At 33.5% G+C, this 16,271-nt stretch overlaps 3 protein-coding genes and 1 non-coding gene across 4 annotated transcripts; 3 read left to right on the top strand and 1 right to left on the bottom strand.

Moving 5' to 3' along the window:
• Positions 1 to 254: 254 nt before the first annotated feature.
• On the bottom strand, positions 255 to 3,070 carry LOC103502326 (SNF1-related protein kinase regulatory subunit gamma-1). Its single transcript, XM_008466219.3, has 6 exons — positions 2,777 to 3,070; positions 2,396 to 2,568; positions 1,689 to 1,859; positions 1,303 to 1,578; positions 1,019 to 1,179; positions 255 to 890 (listed from the first exon to the last, which is right to left on the bottom strand). The coding sequence occupies exons 1-6, from the start codon at positions 2,940 to 2,942 to the stop codon at positions 593 to 595; spliced, it is 1,245 nt and encodes a 414-aa protein (XP_008464441.1). The 5' UTR covers positions 2,943 to 3,070; the 3' UTR covers positions 255 to 592.
• A 1,927-nt stretch (positions 3,071 to 4,997) lies between these two features.
• LOC103502327 (uncharacterized) lies at positions 4,998 to 8,242 on the top strand. The gene is made up of 6 exons (XM_008466220.3): positions 4,998 to 5,265; positions 5,952 to 5,997; positions 6,488 to 6,602; positions 6,851 to 6,912; positions 7,721 to 7,824; positions 7,978 to 8,242. Exons 1-6 carry the CDS (start codon positions 5,164 to 5,166, stop codon positions 8,014 to 8,016), a joined length of 468 nt encoding a protein of 155 aa, XP_008464442.1. The 5' UTR covers positions 4,998 to 5,163; the 3' UTR covers positions 8,017 to 8,242.
• A 4,517-nt stretch (positions 8,243 to 12,759) lies between these two features.
• TRNAL-AAG (transfer RNA leucine (anticodon AAG)) lies at positions 12,760 to 12,839 on the top strand. The gene has a single exon. It is a non-coding gene; the product is annotated as a tRNA-Leu (tRNA).
• A 445-nt stretch (positions 12,840 to 13,284) lies between these two features.
• On the top strand, positions 13,285 to 15,817 carry LOC103502328 (cytochrome P450 94B3). The gene is made up of 2 exons (XM_008466221.3): positions 13,285 to 13,899; positions 14,589 to 15,817. Exons 1-2 carry the CDS (start codon positions 13,318 to 13,320, stop codon positions 15,546 to 15,548), a joined length of 1,542 nt encoding a protein of 513 aa, XP_008464443.1. The 5' UTR covers positions 13,285 to 13,317; the 3' UTR covers positions 15,549 to 15,817.
• Positions 15,818 to 16,271: the final 454 nt, after the last annotated feature.

The raw sequence follows: 16,271 nt of genomic DNA, 5'->3' as shown, positions 1-16,271 counted from the left end.
TTCTCCCAATTTCGTTATATTTAAGATTTTTTAAAATATTATTATATACTTAATTATTTTGAATCTTTTGTATCGTAAATTTTCATCCAATTTTGTTATATTTATAATATTTATAATTTTTTCATAATGTTGTTATATTCTCGCCTTTTTATGATTATAAAAATATTAAAATATGAGATTTTGGAGATAGATATTTTCTTTTGACGTAAGTTTGGAAAATTTTGAAATGAAGAAAGGAAATATGTTCAAAAATATACCGTGAAAAAAGAACTTACAAATTTAATTATATATCACATCGAACAAAGTCGGAGTTATTTTTCCTTTCCTCTTATTATGCCATGCCATGCCACCGAACTAAAGCCAACTAAAAATTTAGAGAAAATGTGGCAAATACAAAAGAACTATTTACAGGTTATCTGTCCATTGTCTATATTACACTCCGCACGTTCAATCCATCCGACAAACCGTCAAAGACCAAGGATAGTGAACACACCTGAACACAAGACTAAAATTAAGAGACCCAAAATGTTAATCCTAAGTAATTTGACAACAATATCAGGACTTGTTGTTGTTGCTGGCAAGTATTTCATTTTCAAACCCGACTATTTTGAGGCAATGGCAGAACACCATCGAAGAAATCGCCGAAGTAACCCCGCGGTTCGTGGACTAACCTCGAGATGATGTCTCTGAGGGTGATAACTCCTTCCAGATTGCCATCATTGTCGACGACATACACACGATGGATCTTCTTGGAGTCAAGCATCAAAATCAGATCCTTTATTGTCTTGTCCTTCTTGCACGTAATCATGTTGCTTAGCATTGGAGAGGACTCTTCGTGCTTCTCTAAGTAGTCTCTAACCGCAGTTAGGAAGTTCCTCGCTGTTATCGATCTGTCAGAAGTAAGACGAGAGCCCAGAGTAACTAAGTTATTACTGTTTCGTCTATTTTTAACCGAAAATGGAAAACTTCACCTACAAATCAACAAAGGGTAATACGTATCAAAATATTGATGACAAACCTGTAATCATGGTAGATTTCTGGTGCAGTGAGCAAGAAATGAATATCTCTTAAACTAATGTTGCCTACTGCCCTACCACCCTTTTCAATAACAGGTATACCTCCAACCCTCTTCTTCCTCATAAGTTTGAATGCTTGTAAAACGGGTTCGTCCTCGTACACCTGCAACAAAGCAACACGACATTGAAGAAAAAGATAAATGATAAATAGCAGATAATATGATTGCAAGTAATCATATCTCTAAATTGCTAAATGTGATGAAGAATGGATATCTGGAAAATGGACCTTGACAATAGAAGCTGGTGACATCATTGGAAGACCGAGCTCAGACACCGTCTTTGTTCCCCAACTTTCAAACCATTGAAGCCCTGCACATTCTGCTAACATGTGAATCACAGCTGATTGTGTGATGATGTTCTCAATCTTTCCCTCCCCTAAGTCCACAACTGGTATGCTCTTCATTTTGTACTTCGATAAAAGTAAGAGCATAGTCAAGAAGGAATTGGATGTCTGCAAAGCTAGAAATGGGGCCCAACGAAAAGATCCTGAGATGTCTCGCACCTGTACATTTAGAAGATTTGATGAATATGAAGCAAAGCCACATTCACCAGCTAGAAGCTGAGAAAAGAGCCGAGAAGAGATTGTTCTTTATCTTGCAAAGGAGATCAAACCTGTGTGCTCTTGTACAATTCAGAGGAAGTTAAGGATTCGAAAAAGCTTCCGGGGGTGGCTGCAGCAGATTCCGGACCTAGTACCTGCTGTTCTAAAGGAGATATCACCCCATTTGTTGCTGCAACCAGAGCATTTCCACCACTAGTACTTCTCGGAGATGGAGGTTCCGACTGCAAGACAAATCACCAGTCTAAGATCTCGCTGAGGTGACAAGAAAACTTAAGCCCCTTTTGATAACCATTTTATTTTGGGTTTTTGGTTTATGAAAACTAAACTCATAAACACTACTCCTACTTATAAGTTTCTTTACTTTGTTACCACTTCAACTAATAAATTCAAAAAACAGAATTGAAAACTAAAGAAAGTAGTATTCAAATACATTTTGTTTATAGATTTAACTAAGGATTGAATTGAAGTGTTTTTTTAAAAAAAACAGAAAACGAAACAGTCCATACACTTACAACAGTTTGAATTAAACACATAAAGTAACCCAAACAAAGAATCTCTTTTCACTGTATCCTCAAAACGGATGGACTTAATCCCAATGCTTCGCGAGAATTGACATGATGCAACAACAAACATGAAGAATGGAACATATAACATTCAAATTTATTAAAAAATAACTCATTTTCATTCATAAAGAGTGAACAAAATAAAATTGAACCCAGGAGTAAAAATAGGAAGCTTCTTTTGGCAAAATTCAAACCTGATGAAGAATCCAAACAGCAATTCCAGCAAACTCAACAATACCAATGTATCTATCAATCCAACTCGCATGATCAGGTGCATCAACATCCACCACAGGCGCACTGAGAATCTTATGCTCAGCCAAAATTTGAACCGCTTCAGCTAAACTACTGTCCGATCTTATCTCAATTCCTAAATAAACACAAACTTACTTCAAAGCCTTCCAAATCAATGATAAATTCTTCAAAGAAATAAAATAAAAACGCCCCTTTAGTCTAGATCATACCATACAAATTCTTAAACCAGCCACCGATTGACCAAAAGTTTAAACTAATGTGTGATCATTTAACAAAAATTTCTAGTTGGGAATCAGAAATCTTACATAATCAAGAAAAAATACCTTGGTGAAGAGGGGCAGGAGGAAAAGCAGAAACAGGGATGCTTTCAAAGCAAGCATTAAGCTTTTCAGTAGGACTGAGCTGCGGTTCTTGAATATCCCATAAATCTTCTACTTGCATCCCCACCTTCGCCTCTGGGCTTCTCGGACTCTCTTCTGCCATTACCATAATTTTCTCTTTCCCTTTCTCTCTCAAATGATCCTCTACAATTTCCTTCCTTTTCGCTTTTTCAGAACAATTTTTTAGGATATTTTGTTGGTTGAATCATTTAATCATGGAACTGGGAAGGCATAAATAAGAACTAATTCAATGAGAACTACTAGTCTACAATAGAGCGGGTTTAGTTTCATGTTGTTCGGTTTAATCTTAGCCGTTCAAAATGCAGACTTTAGCAAAGTGGAGATTTGACTTGAAAAGTGGAGGGTTGTGATGGTGGGGGTGTAATGGTCAACATAGATCTGCGTTCTTTTTTAACGTACAGCACTCTAATGCTTATCCGAGATTTGTCGAATTGCAAATAAAGAAACCACTTTTTCTTCTTTCTTCTTATCCTATGTTTACTGCTGGCAAGTGGCGGGCCATGCTAACGTGCGCCCCGGACCCTCATTTTGCTTACTGCTTTTGTCTTGACTTCCATTTGGTGTTGATGTGGCGCCATCTCACGGGCTCTTCACGTGCTGCCGTGGCGGCCACGAACTGAATTGCCTCGCCTCTCTTCTTTTTTGTGTATGTTCAATTTGATAGAGTGGGCCGTTAGGTGTATGCGTGCAGGCTCAGCCCATAGCTACAATTCACAAACACTTTTGAAGTATTTCATTTGAAAATTTTCCTAATAATATGCATCGTGACTTTTATTTTTTCTTAATTCAACCCTTAGGGAGGTAGATAGGACGTAGGAAGGAGATCCAGCCATTAATATCTGAGATATTAATCAATATCTCTTCTACACAAAAGTATGATTAGATTGACCATTCTTTTAATTTTTTGAGTTTGTTTTAATATATAAGTTACTCATCGACATGAATATAGTTCAACTGGTTAAGATATATGTTATCAGTTTAATATATTAGATCTTTAATGTCGCTTGGAGAAAAATACCGGTTATTATAGTCGTATATATTATTGTTATGTTGTAATAGTTTGTGTTTGAGGTGTAAATTGTTTTATTTTGAATTATAAAAATATGTATTTGAGGTATAAACTATTTTACTTTGAGTTATAATATTATATGCATTAAGTCTTCAAATGTAAAGTCGATAAAATCGTAAGCACGACAATAAATAATGAAGGTAAAATAGTAAAAAGGGCATGACAAAATAGGGTTTTGAAATAACGGTGACCATATATAATTCGTGACTTTTATACACTATTTTACTGTAATAATATGTGGTTATTATAGTCTCAGTATCATTGGTGTCCAAGCATCCTCTTATGGTTCTGTGATCGCCTACTCTCGAACTATAAGAAAACATTTTTTTTCCCTCAAAATGTATAGAGGTCTAATTTCGTTTTCTCGTGCGTTGTTCTTGAAAATAGTATTAAAAAACTAGAGGAGTTTGGTGATGTATTATTGACGCCATAGGTTGGTTTTAGATCGAGTACTTAATACTTGCTTTGCAGTACAATAATCGACGTGAATATCAAATATCTAACTTCAATGGACCAACAAGAGTTTAGTTTAAATGTTGCAAGTGTGCATGTTATATTCAACTTTAAGGATAGAAGTGCATATCAATTAACAAAACTCACTTTTTGTGAATGCCTCTCCGTCTCTCTCTTTTGTTTTTCTACAATACCTAAAGTAAGAGGTCGAACCACATACCTCGGAATTGACAATGAGCTATGAATTTTATACAGTGGGAACAAGCTAATGAAACACAACGACTACAATACAACAATGTTCTGATTAAAATAAAGCATTAGTTGACATATATTATAATATGACATTTTAAAATTAATATTAAAATACAAAAACTGATAATATGAGAGGGAGCACGAATCTTTGTTGATCCCTTAATAAATTCGCCTCCACTTCAGTTATCTTGGATTAAAGGTACTATTTGATATTCTAATACCATAATAAATTACACAAATATCTAAATTTCATGTTAATTATTGTAACAATTATATTTGAACCCTATAGTCGTAGAGTTAGCGATGATTGGAATTGGGGCATTAAAATTGGAATACGAAAAGCGTAAAATTTGAGATAAAATGTGGTAAGTGTGTTCGTCACCCAAACAGGCCGCAAAGATTTTACCGCGCTTGGAATGTTTCCACTCCGTGAATTTAGCGAAGTGGGCTTTTTCTCTATCATTCGGGTTTCTCCCGTTTAGCACAGATTTGACTGATCATCTTTCTTTCTTGTTCCTTGCGAGGGTTTCTCGCCATGGCGCCTTCCTCTTCTTCTTCCGGTCATGGCGCTTCCAAGTTCCTTGGCGACCTTCCTTCCCGTGGCTTCTTCTCTTCCACCGTTCCCTCCTCAAATCCGGTAATGTTTCTTCTACACTTCTTTGAAATATTGCTCTTTTCCATGATGTTGTGTTTCCATTTTGTGTATTTTCTCACATTTGGTACATTTACATCATTAAAATTCCATCTAGTGATCAACTATGGACAGTTTAATCAATCACTTTGATCCGAAGACATGGGAATTTTACATTTTTGTGTTTTGTAACAATAACACAATGCATTTGAATTTCAGCATTTAAGACTTAAGAGGGGTTCCATCTATCTTCGTTTTAAAATTATTGAAAAGAATGCTTTAAGGGATCCCGCCGCGTTCCCTAGTGTCATTTTTTAGGCTTCAATAATATTAGCAATCGAAGTCCGACCAGTTGTTTACAGGTATAAAAACTTGATAATTTGAGTTTTCCTATGGCTAGGTTTTGCAATGATGCATTTGGGTGATCTGAGTGTTTGAACTATCGAGTTCGTTATCACTTTAGTCTGAACCATTGAACTGTAGAGTGTGTGTGTGTCATGTTATTATTATGTTGGAAGATTTGTAACCACATTATAGTGTAAAGGTATTCTGTTGTATCATCTTTGGTGAGAAATCAGTGAAGTTTCTTTCTTTTTCTAGTTCTTTTTCTTTGGCATTTATAGTCATCTGTGTTTACTTATCGAGATTATTATCTATATTGAAACAATATGTTTTTCAATATGTGCATGCAGGGAAGTATGCGGGTCTACATCTGTCTTCATGACACCGCACCCCCAGGTGATCTTTTTATTTGTCTACATATTTTTGTACTAAACATAAAGCAATAGGTTTAGTTCATAAGACAGTGGACATGCCATGAAGCAGCACTGTAAGTTCACTAGATATTTGATTTACACAAGAACTGAGGAAGGACAATCATAGTGCTTGTGCAGAGCTCTACAAACTCAAAGTTTGGAACCAAAAGTTCATTTTGTATAGTTAAGGTTGCTGATTGGTTATTTTATATATTTTGTGAACTGTACACTGTGAAATCAAACGATATTTGTGGGATGTGTAATGTGCTACTGTCACATTATCAGGAATGAGATCTGAGATTCATCTTGAATCATGATTCTACTGAATAGTTATTGCTATTTTTTGGAAGAGCCAAATGCACCAACCACCTTGCCACTATATGTTTATTTTCCTCTCTTCTTCTTCTTATTTTAAGTTACCTATTATGAACACATGAAAGATTGATAAATGTTTATGCCCATCTTCCATCCAGAGGATCAAGAAATCAAGACAAACCAGCAGAATATACTAATTAGATCTTTAATGCTTAAAAATTCCAGCTCAAAGGATGGAAAAGGAGTAGCTACAGCTGAGTCATCTCGAAAGAGGTACCATCATGATGGATGATCTTTTTAGATTGCTAGTTGGTCAAGTTTTGTTTAAATTGTCAGATTCTGCTGCATTTCCTTGTGTATGTGGCACTGGATGCAACAATGAATTGCTGTTTCTTATCACATGATGCTTGTAGGCATATTTCCTTTTTTTTTTTTTTTTCTTTTCTTTGTTGGAATACATAATTTTGGTTTTGACTTATAGGTAATATTAAGTCTTAGTTATGCTACCCTGATATTTCCAGGGCTGGCGAAAAAATTTCAGATAGCAGAGCAAAGAAGGCCGCACAAGTATGTTCATCCAAAGGCAAGTTCTGGTCATCATGTATTCTGAGGATAAATTGGTTGACTGACCCATTACTCCTTGCAGATGTTCTTCACAAAGTTGAAATTCTTCTTTCTTTTCACCTTCAATGTCTGTGCAGAGGGTTATTAATGCAGTCTTAGGGCATTTATTTTCTCATATGGTCCCACTATTTTCTTAGGCTTCATATTTATATATTTGGTAAGAAACCTAACTAAGAATATGAGGTCGTTAAAAAAAAAAAAGCAATCCTCCAGAAAACAGGAGCTTCACACTAACAACAAAACAACTCCGGTCTAAAAGAACGAGAACGATGTCTTAAGATTACAGTACGGTCTAATGATTGATGCCCTAACAGAAATATTAGACCTTCTTCTTAGATTTCTCAACATCCCTGCATCTATTTTCTTAGGCATTATATAGATCAGGTGCTTTCCTGGGCTCTTAAATTAATTGTGGACAAGAAAAAAATGCCACCCAATATGTTGTTTCTACAAGAATGAAAGAACAGAAAGCAGTCTACAATGTTATAGATTGTGGTTGTAGACAACCTTTTACATGGTATAGATAATGGTTGTGTTCTGCATATTAACAAGAAAAATCTCACCCCTTTTAGAACCCAGTGCATCACTTTCTTTGGCGGTAAACGGCTAGAAATATGTCCAACAGTTTAATTAGTTATTAACTATATTTGCAAACTAAAACACAAGGGCCATTCAGGGGAGGATGCTTTTCAACTCTTCAATTTCTAATCGATTTATGGTTTCATGTTCCAAATCTGACTATTATATGGTTGCTATCATTCATCCAGGAGCATCAAACAATGAAACACCAAGTAAGGATCTACAGAATTTGACTGTAGAGAGGCTGCGTGCCCTTCTCAAGGCTAAAGGCCTCTCGCTCAGAGGAAAGAAGGCAAGTATATTCTATCGTAACCAATCTTGTTGAATAAGTAAATGTATGCAAGTCATTTTTAAATTGTTGAAATCGCTTTTGTTATATATTCAATATCACTTCCAACCATGCTCCAAACCGGTGTTTGAGGATTTTTTGACCAATCTGGTGCAGGATGAATTGATTGCCCGTTTGAGAAGTGCGGATGGTTAGACAACTGCTAAAGGAGTGAAACATCTGTCAGCTGCAAATCTTCATCAGTATAATTAGGCAAACCCAATGTGTAGTTAGGAGTAGTTGGGTGTACTTAGAAGTCGAACTAATGGTGGTTTTTGGAAAACCAAAGCGCTGTTCCATTGATATCTATATTCATTTTGATGATGGAACAAAGCGTTCATAGTTATAAATTATAGAGATGAAGTAAGGTGTGATTTTCTCACTTTTTTTGTTTAAATCTTCTCTATTTTTCTGCAGCACTTGTCATATTTGAAATTCTCCAATACATTCGAGATATTCTTTTAACTGAATACTACGTTTAAGTGACGTTTTAAGGTATTTTCTAAAACATTCAAGCGTTATTATTCTTGTTGTTATTTAGCTAAACTGAACTAAGTAAGCTTAACCTTCTGTAAAAAAAATTAATTGCAATATTATTTCTACAGCCTTTATAATATTGAGTTTTGAATGAGTGGTGGTGTTTAGGTTTCAATTTGTGCACAATCACATAGGTTTCTTGGCTTCGAGATTTGAATAAACGTTTTTATCTTTTTTTCTCGATATCCAAACTATTGAATTTTTAGAACTTGAAGAAATATTACTTTCAATCTGTCTTTGTCCTTGCCGAATGTAGATGTCGGCTGAAAATTATGAAGAAAAATTATAATTACAGATGCTCAAAATTTGTGTGAGAGATGAAATTTTTTATTACGACAATGCCCGTTATTTTTTTAATGAAACTTATAATTAGGAATATTCTTATAAACAATAAATTAAAATATTTATAACATTCGAAAATTTGCTATGTTTTGAAAATATTTTGCCAAATCTGTCTTATTTTTCTCGAAAGAGTTTCTTCTGTGCACTTTTAAAATGTGAAAAAAAATACCTTTTTTTATACCCATTTTTTAATGAATAAAGTATACAAGAAAATCAATAGTAACAAAAAAGTACAACATAATTACGTGGACCTAGTTGATATGAGTCGGTCAAGAACTTATCATATGATCAAATCTGTCAACATGGACTTTTTTCACCCAAACAAGACCCAAGTCGACGAGATATATATCAAAAAGAAAAAAGATTTATATATATATGTGTAATGAAAAAATAAATTAAACCGTTTAGTGGGCAGGTCGACAAGTGAGAGAGAGAGAGAGAGAGAGAGAGAGTAAAAAAATTGAACTCCAACATACCTCAAGTGGCTTCCAACGAACGACTAGTCGTTTTCAACCAAACAGCAATAGCATGATTGGAAACAATAATCGTGGACTTAATTGAGCACCGCCATCAGAGAAGTCTTCGTCGACATGTCGTCCAAAGTCCCCCACTGCTCACTATCACCATCCAAAAGAAAAAGAAAAAACCCATATAATATGAAGATAAAATAAAAAGGCTAACGAGAGTGTGGCTCCGGCCATACAAGTGGGGTCCAAGTGGCCTCCACCTTTGGCCGGTGATATTAATTTTTAAACTTTAAAAGTCAGTTATCATCGAAAGAAAACTATATACTATAACTTTTATTTTTGTCACGCCTATTATATCGTTCTCTCTCTTCCAAGACTACTGCGTTACACATGCATTATTTTATCTCAGTTTGATTCTCTTTTTTTATCTCTTGCGGCGCCGACTACTTGAAAATTGAAAGAAATACCAAATTTGTTTTTCAAGAAAGTAGAGGGAAAATAGTGTTTTGGTTCCTTAGGTACTTTTAATTTCAATCTCTTTTTATTAAATACTCATTTATTTTCTGAATGCATGCTTGTTGTTAATTACTATAGGTTATAATAATTTACGTGGATGCAGACTGTTTTAATAAAAATGATAAATAATCAATAGCAAACAAATTATTTGAAGTATTTGAGATTTTTTGGATGCTATGTTAGGTTATTACAATAATAAAATAGGAAAAGAGGGGACAGGTGATAAATGTAACAAAGATAGGATTTGAAGCAGTCATATTACATCAACTATTAATATTTGAAAACCCAAATATCAAATAAGTTAGGATAACTCTTGAAATTAAGTCCAAACACCCTAGAAAAATAGTGAAATGAAATTAATTGTAATTGTTTTAAATTTATTGATAGGTAGATGAAAAATTTTTCCCTTCAAATATCCTTTTTTTTTAATTAACGTTATTATTCAAGACAAAAATAGTATTTAGTAGAAAATTGAAATTAAAAACATGAATATTAATATTTAGGGAGTAGATTAGAAAGAAAAGAAGAAAAAAAAAAGTAAAATTCTCACCTTTTGGATTAAATTCAAATTAGGAATAAGAAGGTGTCAATTAAGACGGTGGGTGCCTTTTGCTTTGATAGAAAAGAAATAAAAAATCACAATTTTGGAAAATCCACATGATATCGTTCTCGGCGGTCTCATCATCAGCCTTTTGTCAACTTCACATTCTACACTCTGCTTTTATTTTTCCTCACACACTCTTTTCTTTTCTTTTCTTTTTTTTTATTTATTTTATTCTGCTCAAATTTCGGCCTAACTTATTTTCTTTCCTTTTCTTTTCTATTTTTAATTTAAGTCATGTGTCATTTGGCCTTGACCTTTTGCTCCATTGAAGTGCTGACTGGTGCCTAATTTCCCTTCGTGCTTAATTATAACACTCTCACAAGCTATCTAATTTCTTTCTTTAAAACAATTTGTTTGTTTCTTTTCTTTTTTTTTTTCCTATATGATTGTTAGTTGTTGTGTTTTTAGAAAATCACTAGGTCAGATATTAAATTAAAGAGATATTTTTATGCATAACAAAAAAAAAAAAAAAAAAAAAGGAAGAAGATAAAAAACTAGCAAAACAAAATATATTTTTTAAAAAATTGTTGTTATAATTGACTAAGTACTTAAAGTCATAAAAATATAACTTAAAAAGTAAACAAATTTAGTATTAATTTATCAACGGTAGTAATTAACTTTGGAGTTTTTTAAAAAATAAAATAAAGAAACAAACTACTTATTTTATATATATATATATAAACAAGAACATAAATTTATTACAATATTTTTTGTTTTTCGTCGTTCATTTTTAACAAATTTTCATTAATTTTCTTAATTTGAAATTAATTTTGACTAAATTAAAATTTGAGAATGGATTTTTAAAGTATGGTGGTAGTTGCAAACATGTTTTCATCTTTAGATCTCTTCAAATGTTAAAATATTAGACCCTCCAAACTTATAGCAATTAGAAATTATATTCCAATAAAAATTGAACTCTCAAACTTATATAATTATTTTAATAATCTCCGCAATTATATGAGTTTAAAAATTCAATTCCAACGCTTGTATACATCGCCGTTCAATTTTTATCATCGAAAATTTGTGGATAAAATTGTAACTTCTACTAGGGGTTAGTTTTGCCATTTGTCCAATTTTCTAATATGAAAATAAAATAACACGTGGTGAAATATATTAGCATGGAATGATTAATTTGAGATAAGGTAAAGGTAGCAATTTTATTTTCAAGAAATTAAAGCTAAATCAAATGGTTGTATATTTTTTTTAATTTTTTCACAATAATGAATAAACTAAATAAGTAATTAATGATTTTGGGTAAATCAATAAATAATTTAGTTTACCACAGCCAATGTTTTTTCTAATAATCAATTCGGATGCAAATGCAATTCCACAGAAGTCATAATATCGAAATAAATAAACAATGGTACTAAAAAGAGCAATAATATTTTATTAGGTTAATTATTTTTAGAAAAAAAAAAGGCTAAAAACAAAAACATTAAGAAAAAGATGGGGTATGAGTATAATTTCTGTTGGATGAAGTTAAGTCGGTAAAGATTTTAATTTATTTGATACGAAAATCCCATAAAGATGATGCTGTAAGTTTTGTAGACTTGCATCGACATGCATATATATTAATTTTGTCATAACCTCTTTTAAATAATACTTTTAGCACATTTCTCACGTGCCATTTAGCTTCTCTTTACTTCTTGTTTCAAAACCAACAATAATTACGTCCTGTCTATGTTTTGGAGCTCTTTTATATATAATTACTTATATTTTAAATTTTGAATACTTATTGGTCTAGGGGTAGTACATGTACTCGAAGATCTTAACTATAACGATACATTCATAGCTGGTATATCTTCATCACACATTTCGATCTAAAAATGATACATTACGAAAAAAAATATATAGAAAACGAAAAGCTTGAAATCACATTACAAATGTAACGCCTAAAGAGAAGTATTGTAATTAAGAGCGATATCTGTATTTATTAATATTTTTTTTAATCTTAATATGGTTTTATATTTTTAAACTTCAAAAGTAAATAACTCTAAAAATATAGCTTTTAGACTTTATTATATCTGAAGTCCTTTTCTTTAAAACCATCTCTCTAGTCTTTTTGGTCCATTTGCAATTACTAATATTTTCATTGACCATCTACTTAGGGCCACGGAAGAGAAATCCTTATTTAACGTAACATAAAGGTTCGTTTGGATTGACACAAGTAAAATATATTTAAAAAAAAAAACTCATTTTTCTAAAACTATTTTTCATAAAGTTTATTTAAATAAACTTAAAAATATGTCTCGAGTAGTTTTAAATACTTTAGTTTTCTTTTTAATAAATTATTTTTTAAAATAAACACTTAAAAATATAATCCACAAACATATTAGCAGTGATTTGGTGTCTGTTCCGTGTCATAATGTTGGTCTCAAAGTATATGAAACATAAAAAGTTGATATAGTAAGAAACGAAATTTTATGTCAGCAGGACAGTTTGGCCGAGTGGTCTAAGGCGCCAGATTAAGGCTCTGGTCCGAAAGGGCGTGGGTTCAAATCCCACAGCTGTCATACATTTGTTTTTAGCTTTGTTGCTTGATCATATGGACCATTAGTTGTTCAAATTCTTATTATATTAAAGAAAAACATTTGGTCAATCTCCTTAATTATTATATTAAGGATGATCAAATAAAATAATATATGGTTTCGATTTCTAAATGTATAATCATCACATATAAATAAAATAAACCAAAAAATAGGTGGAGAGGAAAAATAAAGTAGCCACGTTTTAATTCTTTTTTAAGATAATTTGGACAATAACGACTGTCTTATCACATTATCTAAAAAAACCCTAAAATTTTTGGAAGTAATTGTTTTAATTCTTTTCTCACAAGAAAAAAAAAAGAAGAAGGAAAAAAATAGGTGTAATTCCGCACGTGGTCTTATTTTTTTCCAGCTTTTCATTTCCCCAACCCTATAAATATTTAATTTATTCTCTCCTTTCCCCTTCAAACAAACAATAGAAGGACCAAAAAGCAAAATAATAATCATGATCTACTTCACCATGTCCCTCTTCCTACTTCTCTCAACTTCTTTATGGGCTTTTTTTCTTCTCTATCTTTGCATATTCAAATTCTACTGCTTCTCTAGAAAGCGCTTTTACTATTCTCCATCTTCATATCCTTTCGTAGGTTGCTTGATTTCCTTTTACAAAAACCGGCGTAGGCTTCTGGCTTGGTACACCGATCTGCTGTCGGACTCACCGACTCGGACCATCGTGTTGCATCGGCTCGGTTCGAGGCGGACCATTTTGACGGCTAACCCAGCCAATGTAGAACACATGTTGAAGACTAATTTTCTTAATTATCCTAAAGGGAAGCCGTTTACTGATATACTCGGTGATCTACTTGGGTGTGGCATTTTTAACGTCGACGGGGATTTATGGTCCACACAAAGGAAGCTTGCAAGTCATGCTTTTTCCGCTAAGTCGTTAAGGGAATTCGTGGTTAAAACGCTTGAAGATGAAGTTCATTTCCGTTTGATTCCTTTGCTCCATAACGCTGCGAGAACTAACGCTGTTGTTGATTTGCAAGATGTTTTAGGAAGACTCGCTTTTGACACGGTTTGTAAGGTTTGTGATCTCTCCATGATCATATTTCTTCTTTGCATGCATGACTTCAATTTTTTGTATATATTATATAATTTTATATTCAACTAAAACACACAGTCCTTCAACTTTTCTGTTTAATTTGTTCCCAAAATAACACAAAATACTCATATATTTAATAAAATTGCAATATTATTGTTTTTAACTCTAGTAAAAAAAAGCGTTTCAATATTACCCTTGGAATAAAAGTTCTTTAAAAGCTTGAGCATGAAACTGCGTTGCAATAACCTTAATGACCTAATTTTTTATTATTAGAACAATTTTTTAAACAGATTGTAAGGTTTGAAAACATTTTTACATAATTTAACCAATTTTTAAAAGTATGATAAATTTATCACATGGAACCATATGGTTTTGGGCCATGAGAAATGTGATTGCAGCTATGTATTGCCTATAATGAAAAGAAAAACACTTTAACAGTACATGTTGAGTTGCATTATTTCTCCTTGAAAAGCTGAAAAAGTTGTTGAATTAAAAACTCACATGATCACAAGTAATTTTTTCTAAAGAATTGAACTGTTACTTCCCTATTGGTTACTTGGAGAATATGTATGATCTAGATTTGCACCTAAAATTCTACCAAACGTACTAATCTAGTAGTTCACCAACTTGGATAGGTTGATTGATTTTGTTTGTTGTTTACATTTTCTCAGGTAACGTTAGGAACAGACGAGCAATGTTTGGACATGTCACGCCCAATCCCAGAAATTGTAAATGCATTCGACGTGGCAACGGCGATCAGCGCAAGGCGGGCAGTGGCGCCACTCTACCTCACGTGGAAGGCCAAGCGCATGCTCAACCTCGGCTCTGAAAAGAAGCTAAAAGAAGTGGTTCAAACGGTTCACGAATGGATCTCCAATATCATTCACAGCAAACTCCTCAATAACAACAACAATAATACAGTTCATAACCATAACCAAACACACAACAACGATCTTTTATCTCGTCTCTTATCGGCCGGCCTCGACGAGGAAGTCGTCAGAGACATGATCGTAAGCTTCATAATGGCTGGCCGCGACACCACCTCAGCTGCCATGACATGGCTCTTTTGGTTGCTCACAAACCACCGGAACATCGAACAAACCATAATCAACGAAGCCACTTCATTGTCGGACGATTCGAAAACCACATCGTTAGGTTATGGTTACGAAGAATTGAAAGATATGAAGTATTTGAAAGCGTGTTTATGCGAGTCAATGAGACTATACCCACCAGTAGCTTGGGATTCAAAGCATGCAGCAGCCGCGGACATTCTCCCGGACGGAACCCAAGTGAGAAAAGGGGATAGAGTGACGTATTTTCCTTACGGAATGGGGCGGATGGAGGAGCTATGGGGAAAAGACCGACTAGAGTTCAAACCGGAGAGGTGGTTCCAAAACGGGGAGTTGAAAACGGTGAGTCCGTTCAAGTTTCCGGTGTTTCAAGCGGGTCCAAGGATGTGTTTGGGAATGGAAATGGCGTTCATTCAGATGAAATACGTAATGGCCACGGTTTTGAAACGGTTTGAATTTAGACCGGTGAGTGAAAATAATGTGCCGGTCTTTGTCCCGTTGCTGACAGCGCATATGGCGGGTGGACTTCAGGTCTTTGTCAGGGAAAGGACGGAACAATAGCGAACCATATGGGTGACTTCAGTTGGTAGTAATTGATTGGTGGATGGCGCGCCGCAAAGGGCAACATTTCAAGTAATACTATAGAATTAATATTATATGTATAAATAGGAACTTAGTTAAATGTTACATATTGTTCCAAATTCCAATCCTAAGTGTCGGTTGGTTTTGTGTTTTTCTTTCGCCTATTCAACGGCGAAATGTAATTTCCCCGGTGGCCATTTTGACTGCTTATTGTTTGGTCAATAAAAACGTGACGCTTTTTTTTCCTCCTTTTATTGGAGATTATTTTTCTTTTAAAACATTAGAGAATTCCTTTTAAAGAGGGGATAAATTTGAGTCTCCCACTAGCTGTAAAATTTAGTACCTTTTAATTTGCTGCTTAGTTGTTTTTATTTTTAAAATCGATGAATTTTATTTTTATTGGAGTTTAGACATCTGTTCCAAAAGCTATTGATCTATACATATAAAATATACATATAGTTTATTTCTCTCTTAATTAATTAGTTGTTTTTTAAACGCGACTTTATTCATCGGAATGCAAAAAACTTTAATGGGTGTTCAATGCAAAATAATAAAATAGGACTGAAAAATGGTGAAACCAAGAAAGACGCTATGGTTGGAGAGACCTCAAAATGTTTAATTATAATACATGAATTAATCCATAAATTAGTTTTGAGACGAAATATTGTGTTTAACTGATATGTTATCAAAGCTAATGGAACT

This window comes from Cucumis melo, chromosome 2 (genome assembly GCF_025177605.1).
Source record: "Cucumis melo cultivar AY chromosome 2, USDA_Cmelo_AY_1.0, whole genome shotgun sequence".
In the NCBI taxonomy this organism is placed as follows: domain Eukaryota; kingdom Viridiplantae; phylum Streptophyta; class Magnoliopsida; order Cucurbitales; family Cucurbitaceae; genus Cucumis; species Cucumis melo.
Note: the sequence above shows the minus strand (reverse complement) of the source record. Positions and strands in the feature narration are given on the sequence as shown.

Excerpts from the sequence above, each read along its gene's own strand:
- LOC103502326 (XM_008466219.3), bottom strand. The coding sequence starts at position 2,942 with ATGGTAATGGCAGAAGAGAGTCCGAGAAGCCCAGAGGCGAAGGTGGGG. Across the intron at positions 2,569-2,776 it reads TCCTGCCCCTCTTCACCAAG|GAATTGAGATAAGATCGGAC; the intron begins GTATTTTTTCTT and ends GTGTTTATTTAG. Across the intron at positions 1,180-1,302 it reads CACCAGCTTCTATTGTCAAG|GTGTACGAGGACGAACCCGT; the intron begins GTCCATTTTCCA and ends GCTTTGTTGCAG.
- LOC103502327 (XM_008466220.3), top strand. The coding sequence starts at position 5,164 with ATGGCGCCTTCCTCTTCTTCTTCCGGTCATGGCGCTTCCAAGTTCCTT. Across the intron at positions 5,998-6,487 it reads TCATGACACCGCACCCCCAG|AGGATCAAGAAATCAAGACA; the intron begins GTGATCTTTTTA and ends TCTTCCATCCAG. Across the intron at positions 7,825-7,977 it reads TCTCGCTCAGAGGAAAGAAG|GATGAATTGATTGCCCGTTT; the intron begins GCAAGTATATTC and ends AATCTGGTGCAG.
- LOC103502328 (XM_008466221.3), top strand. The coding sequence starts at position 13,318 with ATGATCTACTTCACCATGTCCCTCTTCCTACTTCTCTCAACTTCTTTA. Across the intron at positions 13,900-14,588 it reads CTTTTGACACGGTTTGTAAG|GTAACGTTAGGAACAGACGA; the intron begins GTTTGTGATCTC and ends ACATTTTCTCAG.